Source organism: Pinus tabuliformis, chromosome 5_1 (genome assembly GCF_031772625.1).
Source record: "Pinus tabuliformis cultivar Carrire ecotype Pingquan chromosome 5_1, CPIR1, whole genome shotgun sequence".
Classification (NCBI taxonomy): domain Eukaryota; kingdom Viridiplantae; phylum Streptophyta; class Pinopsida; order Pinales; family Pinaceae; genus Pinus; species Pinus tabuliformis.
In genome coordinates, this window is record NC_142305.1 from 366250714 (window position 1) to 366268295 (window position 17582).

The 17582-nt window shown below is 38.1% G+C and overlaps 1 protein-coding gene across 1 annotated transcript in view; it reads left to right on the forward strand.

The window, feature by feature from the left end:
- Positions 1 to 6392: 6392 nt before the first annotated feature.
- Positions 6393 to 17582, forward strand: part of LOC149164959 (laccase-3-like) — a 56797-nt gene continuing 45607 nt past the window's right edge. The window contains exon 1 of the mRNA XM_089429657.1: positions 6393 to 6503. Coding sequence (XP_089285783.1) covers positions 6393 to 6503 — 111 coding nt within the window. The remainder of the gene's footprint in view (positions 6504 to 17582) is intronic.

Genomic DNA, 17582 nt, shown 5'->3' on the forward strand with positions numbered 1-17582 from the left:
CTCTTTGACATGCTTGTGATGGTGAAGGTGGTGAGTTGATGCCAAGCTTGGTCGTTTGTGATGGTGTGCATGCGCTCCATGGTGAAATATTACTAAATCAAACTCTTGCCTCCATTGCATCTGGGTGCATTAGTGTGGCTCCTTCATCCCACTCATCTGCTAACATGCACATGTTGTTCTTGGGTGGGGCCGGAACAACAACACACTGATGCATAGTGTCCATGTTGTTCTTCCAGTGTGTGTTGGTGGTCATGCACATCAACTGCCAATTACATGCTCAACTCCAGTCAGACTTGCTTCTTGTCTTCACCTTGGTGAGTGTGCTAAATGTGTGGGATTGCATGCGCGGGCACAATGACATGCATGTTGCTGCATTCCCTTGCATGCGATCAACAACACTACTCACCTTGTTTCCTTGCTACCGACTGCTGGGATGGATCTATAACTTGTACAGGTTCAGTTTCATCTGTGAGCGCATGTTGTGCCCCTTTCTGTTCCTATTCCTACTGTAACTCATTTGCTTGTTTGTGCAATGCATGTTCTTCCTTGAGTTGTTACTTCAACACATGCAACTCCTTCTTTATTCCATTCTCTATCTTTGCGCGATCTTCAAGTCATACCATCACCTCATAGCCTAAGTCTCCAAAGTTTCTTTCATCACCAGTGGATTTTCTTGAGCTTGCAACTTTGTTCCACTGTTGTGTTGTCAACAACCTTCCTCTTACATTCATTGCATCTAGTATGTTTCCTTCAACTGTTGTTCATGATGTTGCTCGTTGTGATGTTGTTTCTGTCATATCTTGATGTCCTTGTCTATGAACAACTTGATGTCTCCTTGGGTAGGCAAGTCCATAGACACTTGATCGACTGCATCTCCAAGTGTGGTTTGAACGGTGTCTTCGACTCTGCTCTTTTGGAAACCATTGTACCTATAATGCTGAGAGGCAGATGAACACCTATGATACCTAGAGACATGAAAACATTCAACATGAACTTGAGAATTGACTTGCAACATACCTCTGTGACGGATCATGAAGGTTGCATAATTTACTACGGGAGGTCGGGAGACTGATTGCCAAGATTATGCAAGGCATAGTCTAGTCTATTGGGAGGTTGACTGACTACTGGAGCTGCACAATGCACAATTCAGTCTGGCTGCTAACTGCTAGAATTGTGTAAAAAGAAATCTCAGTTGGCAATGGTTATAGGCTCAGTGACTGTATTGCGAAATGATTTGGGCCAATAGTCACTGTCCCTTAGAATTGCGCAATACAATACTGGAGGATAGTCACTGGGTAGAAATTTGCAGTTCTCGATAGGAAGATAGAGCCTTCCCTCTCAGGATTGTGCAATGCAGTCTTGGTGAAGTAGAGTCTAGGCCAAGGCTACCTAGACTCGCCGACAGGCAACTAAAAGAAAATGTGAATGTAAATGCATGGTGATGATGAGTGTAAGCAAAAAGGAATGATCGTGAATGCAAAGAGTGAATGACAGTTTCAGAAAACAAAACATCATGCATGTGGGTGAGGTGAGTCACCGAATCGGTGACTCTTCTCGAAAAATAGTTTCATGCATGTGACAATAGTGAGATGTTAATAAAAACTGAAACAGTGCTAGTACAAGCTAGTATGTATCAAAATGACAGCAAGCACTCACTGAAATCAAGCAGACAACATTCATACGAAGCGAAACACAAAAAGCGCCAGAAATGCAACACAAGACATGGGAAGCGGGCTTACCCCAAAACAACTGAGCTGAATGTGCTGACGGCTCTAAGATATGATGTGGGATGTCAGAGCTGCAAGTTTGATCTTAGGAATGATCTTTGCAGTGTCTAGTTCATGAGTTTTGATAAAATGAAATATGTGACATGCATGCCACAAATCTAGGAATATCAACACTTGGTGGGAGGTTTCCAAGATGATCCTTCATGCAACCTCCAACTAATAAAAGTAAATCCATGAATCAAGGGATGCCTTAGCATGCTACCTTGGGGGAAGCAACCCATGGATGGAAATTTGTTTTGCTCAGTCCCGGAGGGAACCGGTCAACTAAACTACACATGCAAGAGGTTTCTCAACTACTGGGAGAAAATGAAGGGAGTTTGGTTTGTTGCCGAGGAGATTTGCACAATTTCTGGGCAAAGTAGCTTACTGCTGCCCAGGATTGCGCAATTCATGGGTTTAGCATCCTTTCTGGGTGGAATTGCGCAATTTTATGGATGATGCTTGACTGGAACAGTTGGGCAGTTCTAGAGCCCAACAGGCTGCGAGACAAAATTGCGCAATTTCTAGAGGGAAGGTTGGTTGCCCTCCAAAATTGCACAATTTCTTGAGGGAGATGCTCAGCTTGCATCTGGACTAAGTCCAAGCAAACAACCTGTAATGGGGGTGCATCAAGCTATGATAAAAAGGCTCCCTTTCTGCAAGAAAAACAATGAAGCTTGAGTACTTGACGAAGCATGACATGCTGTTGTGAAAGGTTGGTAGGGAGGCTCCCAAACAAAGCTAAGGAAAAATTTTGGAGGGTGGTTGTAGCTGCTACAACATACTGTCTGAATTATATGCTCTATGGATGACACTAGGTATTTTTCCTTGTCCAAGGCATGATTGAGATTACAGAAATCTACACACAGGTAGATCTCCCCAAAATTGTTTTTTCCAAGGACTAAATTGAACACCCATGTTGAATCTTGCACTTTGTAGATGATCCAGGAATCCAACAACTGGGATAGTTATTTCTGTATGAGGGGCTCAAGTGATGGATGAACTTTCCTTAGATTTTGCTAAAAATCCTTGGCCCCTTCCTTGATTCGTATGACATGCTGGATTATTTGTGTGTCATATGTCTTGATATTGTCGTACGTCCACGCAAATACATCACGGTACTGTATGAAAATGTGGATGAAAACTTGCTACCCTTGCGATGTACAACGTATATCGAGATTTACAAACTTTGTATCCTTGTCTGTTCCCATGTTAATTTCATCGTGCAACAATGTAGAGCTGTGGGTTTTGGCATTCATGAGTCCATGAAAGTGGTTCTGCAATTCATATAGATTCTCAAGTGATACCACCCTTGGGGATGAGGTTTCCTTTGCTTGCATCGGCTCTATCCTGGAGAGACTGTTTGTGCTCATCCTCATCTATCATTGTGTCTTTGGAGATGTCAACGTTAGCCATGAAATGTAGTATCTATTAATCATCATGAAAAAAGCATAAATTTGTGACATTATCCGAGATAGATGGTTTATAAACAATCTCAATAGAAAATCTATCCCTTAACGGTGAAATCCTAGCAACTGCATTCGTTAGGGCATCTATAGTTGCATTATGCAATCTTGACACTGAAATAATATTAAAAGCTTGGAATGAGAGATAAGTCACCATATCTCTTGTTGATAACTCTTAAGACGTGGTGACACACAATGTATGGTGTTACGTACTTGATGCACCATGATCTTTGAGTCGCCTACTACTTTTAGAACAACAATGTTGAGGTTGATGGATTTCTCTAAGCCTAAGACAAGAGCTTCATACTGAGTGTTGTTGTTCATGCAATCGAACTCTAAGAGGCTAGAGATTAAGTGTTTTCTGTGCAGTGGGTCTACTAAAACACAACCAGCTCCAGAGCCCTCCTACATCTTAGATCTATCAAAGTACATGGTCCACATATCATTTGTACAAGGACTGCTTGCCACACTACTACTACTATAACTACTGCTACTACAGTTTCAATCTACTATACAATTTTCATTCTCTCCAATTGGGCATGGAAGGAGACCCAACTGTGTGTCTAGTGGTATAGGGGATGGCTCTGCAAGATAAAAACCCAACTGTGTTTCTAGAAAGAAATTTTCCAACATAAGTGTTAGAAAAGCCAATGGTTAGTTTTCTCCATTCAAGGAAGTCACATTGTGTTTCATGTATCTCTCTGGAAACACCCATATCTAGTTATTTATGCCCTTTTAAAGAAGAGATCATTGTGACCAGTCAGTGGCAATGTATCCTTGCAGCTTGCTTGACTAGTCTCTACTAAGAAACATGTCGTATGCTTCCAAGATTTCCACAACTACAATATTGATGCATTGATGAACTCAGTGATTAGACGATAATCGAATGATCACATCCCTAAGCTCACCAATGGATGGTACACATGTCTTGTCTAGATGGATGATCTATGCACTTTTCTTACTCCATTGAGCATTGATCTTCTTATAAATGGACAGTGGCATGACATTAATTGATGCGCCAGAATCAATCAAGTAGTTGTGAACATTGAAGTTAAAGATTTCAAATGACAACATAAATGTTGAGCATAGCAAGTTTTCCTCCTCCATGTGGATCATGTTAAGAACATATGCTAGCTTGTCAAGAAACATAATTGATCCCTTGTTGGAAGAGGTAACATCACCTGTATAGGTTCACCCAATTTCTTGCAGAAGAATGTCCCACTAACTCGTGATTTTAGTTAGCTCATACAAAGATATGTTTGCATGAGTCTTCTTCATGTCTTCCACATCATTATATTCGAAAGCATGGAGACTCACCAAGGTGTTTGGGGGTGATACTGAGTTTGTGGTTTCCGGTGGACTGCTTTTGTCTTTGTTGCTCGTGGATACAATCTTTGTTGTAGTTGTATTTTCGTACCTTCTCTCAATTTTCTATGTTGAGTTAACTAGTGGACCTACTATCCATAACATGTTTGGTCTTATTTTATCTCTCGGTATCTCAAACACAGTGGGTATTCCTTGATTTCTCAAGATATATCGATTGTTTTACTTTGGGTCTGCACTGTCATTCAGAGGCTCCTTCATGGTGGTGGCCTTTTGGGTTGTGCGAGTACACTGATACATGTTTATTACATGCCCAGTACTTGGGGCTTTATCAGATGAAACATCTTCTTCCTCCTCATTGTCAGGCTCAACATTCTGATTAGCTGTGAAGGTGTTGGACAGCTGCATACCCATGATTCTCATTCCACAGTTCCATTCTAGGCACGTTATTTCCGAGTTATTGTCATGGTGAAATGTGGAGTATGAATTTGTCGTGAGCTGGTCATCGTTCAAAACCATATTCGATCTCTATACAGATTTGACCGGCTATCTTTTGATGCTATTTGAAGCAACATTATTTGTTTGCGAGTACCTAGAAAGCTTGTTGTTAACGGTTTTCTTGCTCATCCATTCTTTAAGTTTAGCAACTTTGGTGGTCAGGAAATTGATGAGACGAGTAAGGCGCTCAATGTCGTTTTCGTCCTTTTCCTTAGCATTACTCATAGATGTCGAAGGCCTCTCGCCCGTATTGTTGGAGTCCTTAACGGATTCGTCATCTACAATGACTCCAATAGTGTGCAGGTCTTTCTCTATGGCAATAGCCTCTTCACAATTCTTAGTTAATGTTGGTCTCATAGCTCACTTGACAAACTGCGCAATACTGGTCAGCAGTGCAAACATGTATTAGTCGATGTTGATGGAGTCATGAGGTTTGGTGTCTACTGAGAAATTTTTTAGACTGTGGTTAAACAGCTGATTGAAATCTTTAACCTTTTCTTTCTTCTCCATCTTGAGACTACCCAGCTCTTGCAGTAACATGGCAGGGGTCTTGTCTTCAGCAAACATTTCAAGGAAGATCTGTTTGAACAGTCCACATTTCTGGATGGAATTTTGTTGCAGGATGTGGTACCATACAACTTCTTTGCCATCTAAGGTACATGGAAATAGTCTGCATGCAACATCGTCATAACGTACCTTGAGTGTTTGTAGATGTAGGTAGATTGTGTCCAAGTGATATTCTACCTTCATAGCCTTGTCAGGATCATATTTTTTAAAAATATTCTATGTGTGTCTTGACATCTTGTGCAGGACACCCAGGAGTGCCAATGGGCCCTGAGTCATCCATTCCATATTTTTTTATGCTATGTTGTCCTCTTCATTATCCTCCTCCTCCTCTTCTTCATCTAATGATTCTTCTTCTTAGTCTGTTGGCTCTTCTTCCTCTTCTCCTCCTCCTTCATTTCCTTCCCCTCCACCTCCTCCACTAGAACTTGAGCCTGAGAGTAAGAGCTATTCTTATTCTTCCTTTCAAAACATTGGAGGTTCCTCTTATTTTTCCACAACTTCTGCCATCTCTTCAACAATGGAAAAAAATTGCTTCTTCCACAAATGAAACTACCACTCCTGTGGGGGTAGTCGTTTGCTTCCTCTAAGAATATTGAAGAGCGTACACTCTCGGAATCAATTCCAACAACATTTTCAAATTGGTGGGTGATGGGATGGACAACTTGAATATGATGATACGAGATTTCACATTTGGGTCTGGGAGGTGAGAAATGACCAACTTCAGAATTGCATGTAGGGGAGAGGGAGTGAATGTTACTTATTTGACTATATGATGGATGAGTGGGGTTGGTGGGACAATCCTCCATTTATGGCTGGAGGCCCTCCTTCTAGTGCTAGAAATGTTGATGGTGCTAGACTTGCCAACATTCAGGAGATCTCCCAGGTATGAAGTCACAACCAGACCTCACACCATTTATTGTAGGAGTCCAATCCGGTATAATGGCCTGGTTTCCATTCTCTTAGAGATTTTCCTTAGCTCTTGTTTTTCAGAACATGAGAGTGTTATGTTGGTATCTTCGAAAAGAGAGGTGAGTGTGCCTGGTGAGTGTGTAATATAACTTTTGTCTAGGTTCTTTACTGCAAAGGGGGAGATTAAAGTGATTGTCTAAGTGAGAGGTAGTAATACCACCCAGGAAGAGACGCACACGAATCAAAATATGTCTATCCAACATCCAATGGAGTAGTCCACAGTAGATGTGGTAGTCATTAAAACCAAAGTACAAGGGAAAACACGTACACCATCTAGCATAGTAGGTCACACGGGTGTGAGGAATTTTATAACTAGTAAACAAGAAATGTTTGTCTAATATCCTATGGAGTAGTCCACAAGTACGAGACACCATTGATAACCAATACAAGACATTCCCAACAATGTAAGTACTAAATCAACCAAAGTAGTTCAACTATGTTAATACAAGTGAAACAAACATGCATTACAAAAGCCAAAAGAATAGTCTTACAAACATCTACAAAACATGCATGAAAACATGTTAGGCTTAACAAGCCTTTGTATTAAGAAAATGTTCCAAGACACAGTGATACACCATACATCACTAGTCCTAGTAGTGGGACATTGGAGCCAATCCTCGCTCTTCAGAGAACTGACTGAAACTCTCAAGGCTATGTGGGAGGAACCAAGGTGAAAAACCCTTGCTCATACAATGGGAGGGGTATACATACCCAAGGGTGATGCTTGACCCATGTGACTCTTGGACAACTCTCATGACCATTCAACTTCCTATGACTTCTCAACTTACAAGAATTTTCATCTTCATGTGTGTGTTTGTTTGACTTTCACTTTACATTACTTTCAGTTACAACAGATATGGCTCATAGTAGTGATTTGGAATTAACAACTCATGACAAAAATTGACATGACACTACTCAAATGGAATGGCTAGCTATGGTGGGAATGTCAAATTGTTGTTGTTGCTGAGTGATGGACGTGTTGTTGGATGTGCTCTGTCTTTTCCTTTGCATGGCTTGATGCTAGAGGGTCTTCAATGGTATTGGTCTTGTAAGATGGTTAAATGCATCTGCTACTTTCACTTGCTCTTTAATGAGCTTCTTTCTTCCATCCAGCTGCAAGTGAGTCTTCTAGCATGTGCACTACTCCTTCATCCCATTTATCATCTCACCATGATTTATCAATGTACCTGTTCCTACAATTCACTCATGATGGGATGACATCAAATCCAAAACCTCCTAGTCTAAGATGATGGATTGCTTTCCATGGTATGAGCCCAAGATAGATGACAGGCTAGGAACGGGGTCTAGTAACTATGCAACACATAGTTCCAGGTGACAGGGAAGGAGGCTAGTCATTGAGACTACACAGAGTGCAACTCAGGCTTGGATGAGGAACTCCAGGGCACAATATTCATTGTCGAGAAAAACTGCGTAGTGGCCACTTGGAGGCAGAATTGTGTAACTGGGTTAATCAGTGGAAGTTGCAAGGTGATGCCTTGGGAGGCATGAATGTTTGCAACCATAAAAGAAAAATAAAGGAAGGCTTCGAAAATTGAGTGTTAGCCAAAATTTTGGAGGGTGTTGCATCCACTACAGCAACTTCCTAGAACATAACAAATATTTCCTCAAACACATGGAAAACATGTAAGCTATAGGTCATGAATGCATATTTTATCGCAAAAGTTTGAGATTCAACTGAGAATCACTAAGAAGGCCCTATTCCCTCTCCACATATCTGCAACAAAACTTATTAGTCTATACATTCGTCAATTGATCAATAGCTAAACTATTGATGACAAGAGCCATAGAAGATACACATCATCTAAACAACATATAACCATAAAATAACCACCATATAAACCATAGAAACCGACCTATAATATCACCAAAACATATACATGAATCACAATAGAATAATAGATCATATTAACATATGAAGATACCAACTAAGTCAGGGATTTCCACATACCACCCGACCATAAATTGCGCTGAGCCAAATCTCTCTTTGAGCCAATCACCCTGATGCCATATTCTAAGCATGAATGTGGGATCTCATGGAATAAACCAAACAAAAACCAAACTAGGGTTTCCAGAGGAAAAACCACCTCAACCCTCCTTGGTCTTAATTTTATTTACATAGGAAATCAACCAGGGGTTGTTACACCTCACTATCTCCCTAATGAAGATCTTAGCTACCTCACTAGTTGAATTTGTAGACTTCATTGCAGTGAAGTGAGCTACCTTGATCAATATGTCAACCACAGCCATGATGGAATCATGTTGTCTCAATGTCCTCAGAAAATATGTAATAGCCAATCTGTAAGAAGTTCCCGATGAACTACTTGTAATAACCTGCTAGTCCCATAAATGATCTGACCTCATCTACTTTCCTAGGAGTTTGAAACACCATGATAGCTTTAATAATTCTAGGTCCATTGCTATCCCTTGCTTGGAAACAACATGTCCTAAGTAGTGAATATGTGACTAAAAGAAACTACACTTGTTGAGCTTGGCACAAAACTTATGCTCTCTCAATAATCTCAATGATGTTGCCTAGTTCTGTGCATGCTCTTCCTCATTCTTGGCGTATATCAATATATCATCAATAAGAAATATCACAAAATTGTCCAAGTAAGGATGTAACACATTATTCATCAAACACATGAAAGTGGTTGGAACATTGGTAAGATGAAAAAGAACCACCATAAACTCATAATGTCCATCCCTTGTACAAAATGCAATATTTTAGATTTCTTCTTCATTAATGCGCTCCTAATGATATCCCAATATCATATAAATCTTTGACAATACTACAACTCCCTTCAAATGACCAAACAAATAATCAATCCGTGGTAATGGATAACTCTTCTTGATAATCACCTTATTCAACTGTATGTAATTGATGCACAATTCGAGAGAACTATCCTTCTTTACGAACAATATTGGCTCACCCCAAGGAAATACCCTTGGCTTTACGTGTCCTTTATCAATCATTTCCTTAATTTTCAACTTCAATTCCACCAACTTCGAAGTGCTCATCCTGTAAGATGCCTTAGATGTTGGTGATACACATAGGATCAACTCAATATAAAAGTCCACCTCTCTATGAGGAGGAAACTCTGAAATCTCTACAGGAAACACATCTTGAAACTATTGCAAAATAGGATACCTATTCAGTACTTCCTCATCCTCAACATCCTTCCCTTTGTCATTGGAAATATGCACTACAAACAATAAACATATTTTTTGGAAACTACGCTTTCTTTGGATAACTGTAACCATTCTCACTGATGTAGGCTTCTTCTTTATCTACAATATGCTCATTTCTGCATCATCAATAGGCGCTTGATATCCTTGTCATAACAGTCCACTTTAGTCCTATGAATGAACAACCAATCCATGCCCAAAATCATACTATATGATTCCAAAGGAAGAACATTTAGATGTGTTAATGTATGCATACCATTAAACTCAAATGCACAAGATCTCACCCAATGATTAACTCTTCTCTTGGTCCCTATAACCAAATTCACAACCAAGATTCAGTGTGCACTTATTTATTGAAGCAACACTTATCCACCACATCAAGACTGATATAACTATAACTAGTTCTAGGATTAATGAAAATGGAACAACTTGATCACAAATCTTACCTTCAATCTCGATAATGGATGCCTAATGATCAGCCTGCCTATTATCCAATGTTGCATCAATCCAAGGAATACTCTTCCCAACCTCCCCAATTGTTTGTGCCTCATGAGCATTGAAAATCTGAGCTCTGTCACCCTAGTATGATGGACACTCATACTCACGATGCTCTCCACCACAAGTACAAAACCTCAAAGGTTTCCTTCCATTATCCTTATTTTTCTCCTTTAGCTGAAATCCATGTCCCCTGTCAATTACATTGAACTTCTTATCAGGTGCTATGTTCTCCTTATCACCTGCATTATGAGGTCTTCCTCACTTGTTAGCCCACTTTCCTTTAATCTTCTCACTACCTTTAAAATCAAGTTTAGGCTTAGATTTGCACGTAGACTTCTCATAATAATGTTTTAGCTTCCTCACGACTTCCTTTAATGACTGAGAATCATCATACTCAATCTGGTTTCTAAATGCTAAAGGTAGTCCATGGATGAACCTTTGGACCTTTTTCTTCTGATTCTTAAGGTAGGTCACATACCTCAACAAATCCATCAACTTGTTCATGTACTCTTCATCTATCATGGAACCCATATTTAGCTCATAAAATTCCTTAGCCTTTCTGTCATTATATCTCTTAGGCAAGTACACCTTATATGAATTTTTTTATACATAAACATTATTAAATATTTTGACATTATAGTAAAATAATTCTATCACTTTATATCAACTTAACAACTAAGTGACTTTTAATAATTGTACATTCTTTATCATTTGCAATCAACTTATAAATAAATTAACACCTATTTTAAAAAGTAAATACCACATGTATCATAACATAAGGCAGGCTGTGAATTCAGGGCGATCAATCCAATCAATAATGCAAAGTGAGGTGACACATTTCCCCTTAATGAAACTCTAACTATACCATGATGATCAACTACCCTATTGGCCTATTCTTTTCTAGTATCAAGACCTTTCTGTTAGGAAATCCCACCAAGTTAGTTGGTATCTTGGAGGTATATCACATGTGTTGGACTGCTCTAAAGATTTTCTTAAAGTCTTTCATGTATATCACATGTATTAGAGGTGAAATTTATCTGCATGACTTTTATATTATTATTCTAATTCTAATCACACCGAAGGTCTTTTTTCATTAGGGAAATTTTGAGGTCTAAAATGGGCCTCCTATGAAAAATGTACAACCAAAATAAACTTTATAAGAACCAATAGGATTCAAGATGATGATGTAAACCATGGAAGATGATTCACCATTTTTCGAGTAAAAAAGTAAAAATATTAAAAAATAATAAAATAATAAAACTAATTTTTTAACTCGTATTTTCAACTTATCTCACTAATTGTTTACTCATATTTCAAGCAGGAGTACTCGTTGGATGCAAAATTTAACTCCTTATCCAAGGAGTACCCATGTTGCATAATTTCGATGGACTCTGCTACACAAAAAATGAGAAATACATCAAAAAACGTGATTGCAATCACGTTTTTCATGTATTTCTCATTTTTCGTGTAGTAGGGTCCATCGAAAGTATGTAACATGGGTACTCCTTGGATGAGAAATCAAATTCTGGATCTAACGAGTGTCATGGCTTGAAATTTTAGCAAACCCATTAGGAGATAAGTCTAAATATGAGTTGAAAAATTAGTTTTTTCTTTTTTCCCTCTAAAATTTGATGATGTAATCTAATCTTATTTTATTATTTCCACTATTATTTTATAATTTCCTTTGGAGGCCCATTTTAGACCTCAAAATTCCCATAATGTAATGGGAGGGTTCCCCTGCACCTTTCATTGTCTGTTCATATCCAATTAAAGGAGGGCACATATTCATTTTTTTGTTTGATTGATTTTTGTCTCCATCAACTATCTTGCATGCAAAATACCCAATAAATTCTCACGCATTAATCATCTCCAAATATATCAAGCAAGCTTCTCCAAAGCAGCAAAGAAGTTTCTCTTAACATGAGCACCCGAGCCTAGGTCTTAACCTGAGCACCCAAGCTTAGGTATAAACATATCCGCAGGACATGGTTAAAGTTAACTCCAATCACAACCGCACCATTGAATAAAAATGACGTGTGCTTTTCTTTAGCCCTTTGTTAAAAATGATAAAACCTTAGAAAAACGTCCATGCGCTCAAGATATGAATAACAATCTAAGCTAGTGGTGTCCGTTGATTCATGATAACTGCATTATGTCGTGGTTTGTTAATGTATGTTTAATACTTATTTTTTTCCTGGTTTAAAGGCTTTATGTTTTTTGGACAACTTCACATATATTATTTACCGAGTGCACCAAAAATATTAAATTAACCAATTAAATATATATATATATATATAATATTAATTTATATATATATATATATGTATATTTAATATTAATTAATATATATATATATATATATATATATATATATAACTCAATAAATGGAAGTATATTTAATTTTTCTATATCATTTAATTATTAGAAAAAATAATACATTATATTTAAATATAATATGAAATTTCTTCGTAACAACATATGTTACTAATGTTTAGTTATGTATATCATATTCGATGTTTTGGAAAAGATTATTACAAAAATTGATTTAAATTATTTAGTTATAGGAAACAACATGTGTGAATCTATCAATTTATTTCTTTTTAATCAGAAATTATATATATTATTTTTAAATTTTAAATAACAAATTTATTAAAAAAAATCCACTCATATCTCATGTGGAAATAATATTATCAACTGAAAAGTTAAACAAGGCAAGTGTGAATTATACGTGTGATTTTAAAATAATATTATCAACTGAGAAGTTAAACAAGGCAAGTGTGAATTATACGTGTGATTTTATAATTAACGGATATTGTATAACACTTCAATGTTTACCCACTCAACAGAACGTGCAAGTGTTACCACGTTTTCATTATATGAATTATTATATATAGAAAGTGGCCCTGCAAAACGATCCAGATCCACGAATTATTACACTAAAGGTAGTCTATATAAAGGAATGCTCGCTCACCGATCGTAGTTTGTCCCTATCCAATTGGAAAAGGCATGTTTTGATGTATGTTTTTGTATTTTTGTTGTAAGCAAAATTTTAAGGAGATAAGTGTTAAATACGAGTAGTTTTATTATTTTATTATTTTTTAATCTTTTTACTTTTTTACTTTAAAAGTGGTGAATCATTCTTTATGGTTGACATCATAATCTTGAATCCCATTGGTTATTATAAATATAATTTTGGTTGTACATTTTTCTTAGGAGACCCATTTTGGACCTCAAAATTCCTCTAATGGCGTGTTACTTTACACTAGCTTCACCACGTATGACAGAGAAATCACACTCATCTCTTTCACTATGGTTTCAGTGCATGCCAACACAAACCCGTTTCTGAAGAAACCATCAGGGAGTTGATGCTGAATTCTCTTTCGAACATTCATGCTAAAGTGAGGTTTGATGGTCTGCACACTTAGAATGTCCATGGCTTATATCCAACATCTTTGGACATGAGAGAAGATGATATCAAAGGACATGCATTTACAAGTTGAATGCCTAGAAACAATTTTCTTAAGCATATGGAGCTATCGACAATTGCATACAGTCTCAATCGCTCCTTTAAATTGCAAAAATACTAGACCTATTTAAATTTAGGATGTGAGCATTCAACCCAAGGTGGACATCTATGGTGAAGCAAATGCCTCCACCACATCTAATCCAAATCTTTTACTTCATCAATGCATACATATTTTCATTTAAAAGAGCATGTAACCAAGTAACATAGACACACAAAAAGAAGTGGAAATCAAAACCAACATGAGATCAAAGCCACAAGATGATTTGGTTATGAAGTTAACCTAATGTGGGCTACATCTCGGAGCCCTTCTCAATGCGGGGTGGAGGAGGGGCTCATTCATTAAATGGAAGCAAAAACAAATTACAATCAACTTTACATAAATTACCCTTATACCTCCATTTTCCAGCATTCACTGAAAATGCAAAGCTCAGCTGTAGAAACAGGTATCATCGTTAGATTCGTTGCGTGAAATCATGTCAAACGACTATAAACTTGGCCCTTTTCTGACACCAATGAAATATGGACTCTCGGGAACCTCAAAGATTCTCCCAAATATTTCTTCCTGGAGATGGGAAAAAAATACGTTGCTTGGATGAAAATTATGAGCACACCACTGCACTTCCTGTGAAATTCTAAGAAAGATGACTATAAAGTCAACATCTTTCCACCTCTGCAAAAAATCAACCTCCAAGGGAAGCTTTTAGATTCCTAAAAATTAGGTAAAGATTCCTCACTATTGACTGCCTAAAATTTTGCTGCTTAGATGAGGAAATGGACCAAACCATCATGTTCCTTGTGAAATTCTGGTTCGTTTGAGTATAAATTTGTCATGAATCTGACACTGTGAAAAATCACTGTCTAGGGAATATTTTAGATTCCTCACTACCACATGGAATATTCCAAGGAATATTCCCTTAGAATATTCTCATCTCGAAAAACATGCCCAACCTAGTGCAGTTCTAGCTTGACTCCTGGTTCAGCTCAGCCTCCGCTTCCTCTGCTTTGGTGGGTGGAGAATACAAGGAAAGCTCGTTTGGGCATATGTCTAGGTCATTTGGCTTGGAGGGCGGAGGTCTGGGGGTCAATCCTGTGCACCGCCCCAAAATAACACGTGCTTTTGGTTTTTTGGGCACTTTTTTTTAAACCATTGGCGCATGGTTTTAATATAGAGGTGGTTTAGATTGTTCAACCATTTGCAAGGGCTGTTGGCAGGCGATTAGCAATTCGTGTCTTGTGTTACAGTATGGGATAGCTCGGGTAGTGGGCTGACCAGGTAGCCGGGTAGGTTCAAACCCCTTCGGCCCCGATTATATTTAATAAATGTGACATATGGTTGTAACGGCCATGGGCCATGGGAGGGGCCTCGAGTTAGCCACGGTCCTTGACCAAAATATTAAATATATATGATAATGACCTTTAGGGAGGGTGGCAGGGGTGGCAGCCCGCCACACCAACTTTTATACATTTTTTTATTTTTTTAATATTAATACTTAAAATTTTGATTGCAATTTTTAAGGGTCACTAGAAAAATTAAAGAGGTGACAATTTTTCCTGTTCTAGCTGTCGGATTCCATGCGCCGACCCTTTGCCAAAATGTTGCCTCGTTAGTGACTACCATTGGGACTAGTTTGACTAGATTTTTGACTAGCTATATCTTGAGCATACGAACTCATATTTGAGTTTCGTTCATGCCGTTGGAATCAAGACAACGAGAACCACGATATGGTCCTAATTTGACTTCAATACAAAAACTTTGATTTTTGAGATTTTCAAAGACCACTTCTAAATTCTGAGCATTTCTGGAGCCACCTAGATAATTCCTCCCCACTAAGGAGTTGTTGGTCCTCCAAAAGCATGAATAATTGGAAACTGCATGTGTCAGTGTCAAGAAATACTTTCAACATTTGTATTCCATGCAAATTTGGTACATTCTTTGCAATCACATAAAAAACCACAGATGACTCAAACAATCCCATACTTGCCAAGAGTTTATAACACACTCTTTGGTCAAGTTTACATCATGATAGAAAACAATACCCCAACTATCAACAAAATATAAAAAAGATCATTATTGTTTTAAGTGATGGAAAACACATGATCACTTTTACAATTATTTGCAACACATGATTTAGAAAATGAGGCCATGACAAGCTACCATATCTAGTAAAACGATCTCTTACTCAACAAAGTGAACCACAAAGAATATGGCGGATTCACTTGTTGAACATCTTCAACAGTTGGTTTCTTTAACGATGCTTGTTGTGCAGGAATTTCTAATACACGACTCTCTGGTGTACATCCTCGTTGCAGTAACTACAATGATTCTTCCTCCTCATAAATTTCTCGATCATCACAAAATGCTTATTCCTAGTGCGCCTATGATAAGCACCCTTGGAATCCTCACTATCACTAAAATGTGATGAGGTTCCCCCATCATCCGTCATTGGTTGGTCACTGGTTGTCCTGGATCACTCTTGAACCTCTTTTCTAACATACCCAATTCCTGCATAACGACACAATTCCTCCACTTTGATGGGATTCACAATGCCTTGGCCATTAATGTTGAGGCCCTTCCCATGATATCCCATCTTCTTCAACAATTTTGATCTAATTCCTGTAGTATGTTTCTGAAAAGCAGTGAAATCATGAAATTGAAGAATCACTTTTTGCCTCAAGCTTTCTCTGTTGCAACTTTTCCAAGGCCTCCTCCTTGGTTTGTAACTGATGTTGCAAACTTTTTTTCTCCTTCTCTTCTTCTTGTAGGAGTCTTCTTAGTTCAACATTCTCTTCTTGAATTCTTTGGTTGCCCTCTTCGAGTTCTGCGAGCCATGCCTCATTTGGTGACCTTTTCATTTTTGCTACAACATCAGCTGAAATCTTTATCTCATCGCCTGAATCAGAACCCAAGTTAATTGGTCCATGTTTTGCAATCCCAAGAGCTGCAATATTCATTTAATCACCCTAGTCCGATCCATGGTCAATTGGTACAACACATGCAAACCCCACAGTTGTGATCCTCTCACCATCCTCTGATTCTGATTCTTGGTCTTTGTTGGCTAGTTGAATTGCTTATTGATTAAACAATCAAGTACCACATTAATTGTCAACCTGGGAAAGTCTTTTTATTCCAAATGCTACCGCGTACTGTATGTACTTAATTCTAAAAGCATTAAAAAGTTGTAGTATACGTGATTCTTACGCTAAGTTATCACAGTACCGATCAAATGAAAGTAATTAATTAAGATTACAAATCTGAAAAGCAAAGTGATGGATGCTCTGTTGGCAGAGGATCAGGACCCTATCCTCCAGGTGAGGACGTTCAGCACCTGCCCCTGTAACCAGATTACTAATACACACTGCACTCTAATTCACCGGTGAAATATCCTTGCACAACTTCAAGCAATTTAATGAAACAGAGTACTAGAAAAATGGAAATACCAGAGGTAATGCTATAGAATCCAAACAGAGTACCAGCAGAAATAAATTATCACACACTTACACATTTGACAGAAAAGTAAATGGGTGAATCTTGTGAGGAAGGTGGGCCCAGTCCCTCTCACAAGATTCCCCAGAACACAAAGGCTAGATTAAGTGCTCAGAATAATCTTCTATTCATTTGCCAAAAGATTCAAGTACAATAAAGTTCAGACTTGCTGATGTCTCTCAAAATCTCACTTACAGACCACCCTCCCCCTTCTAATGTAGATGTCTCCTCTTTATAGAGGAGACATCTATTACAATAGATTATTACAGTTCATTCAG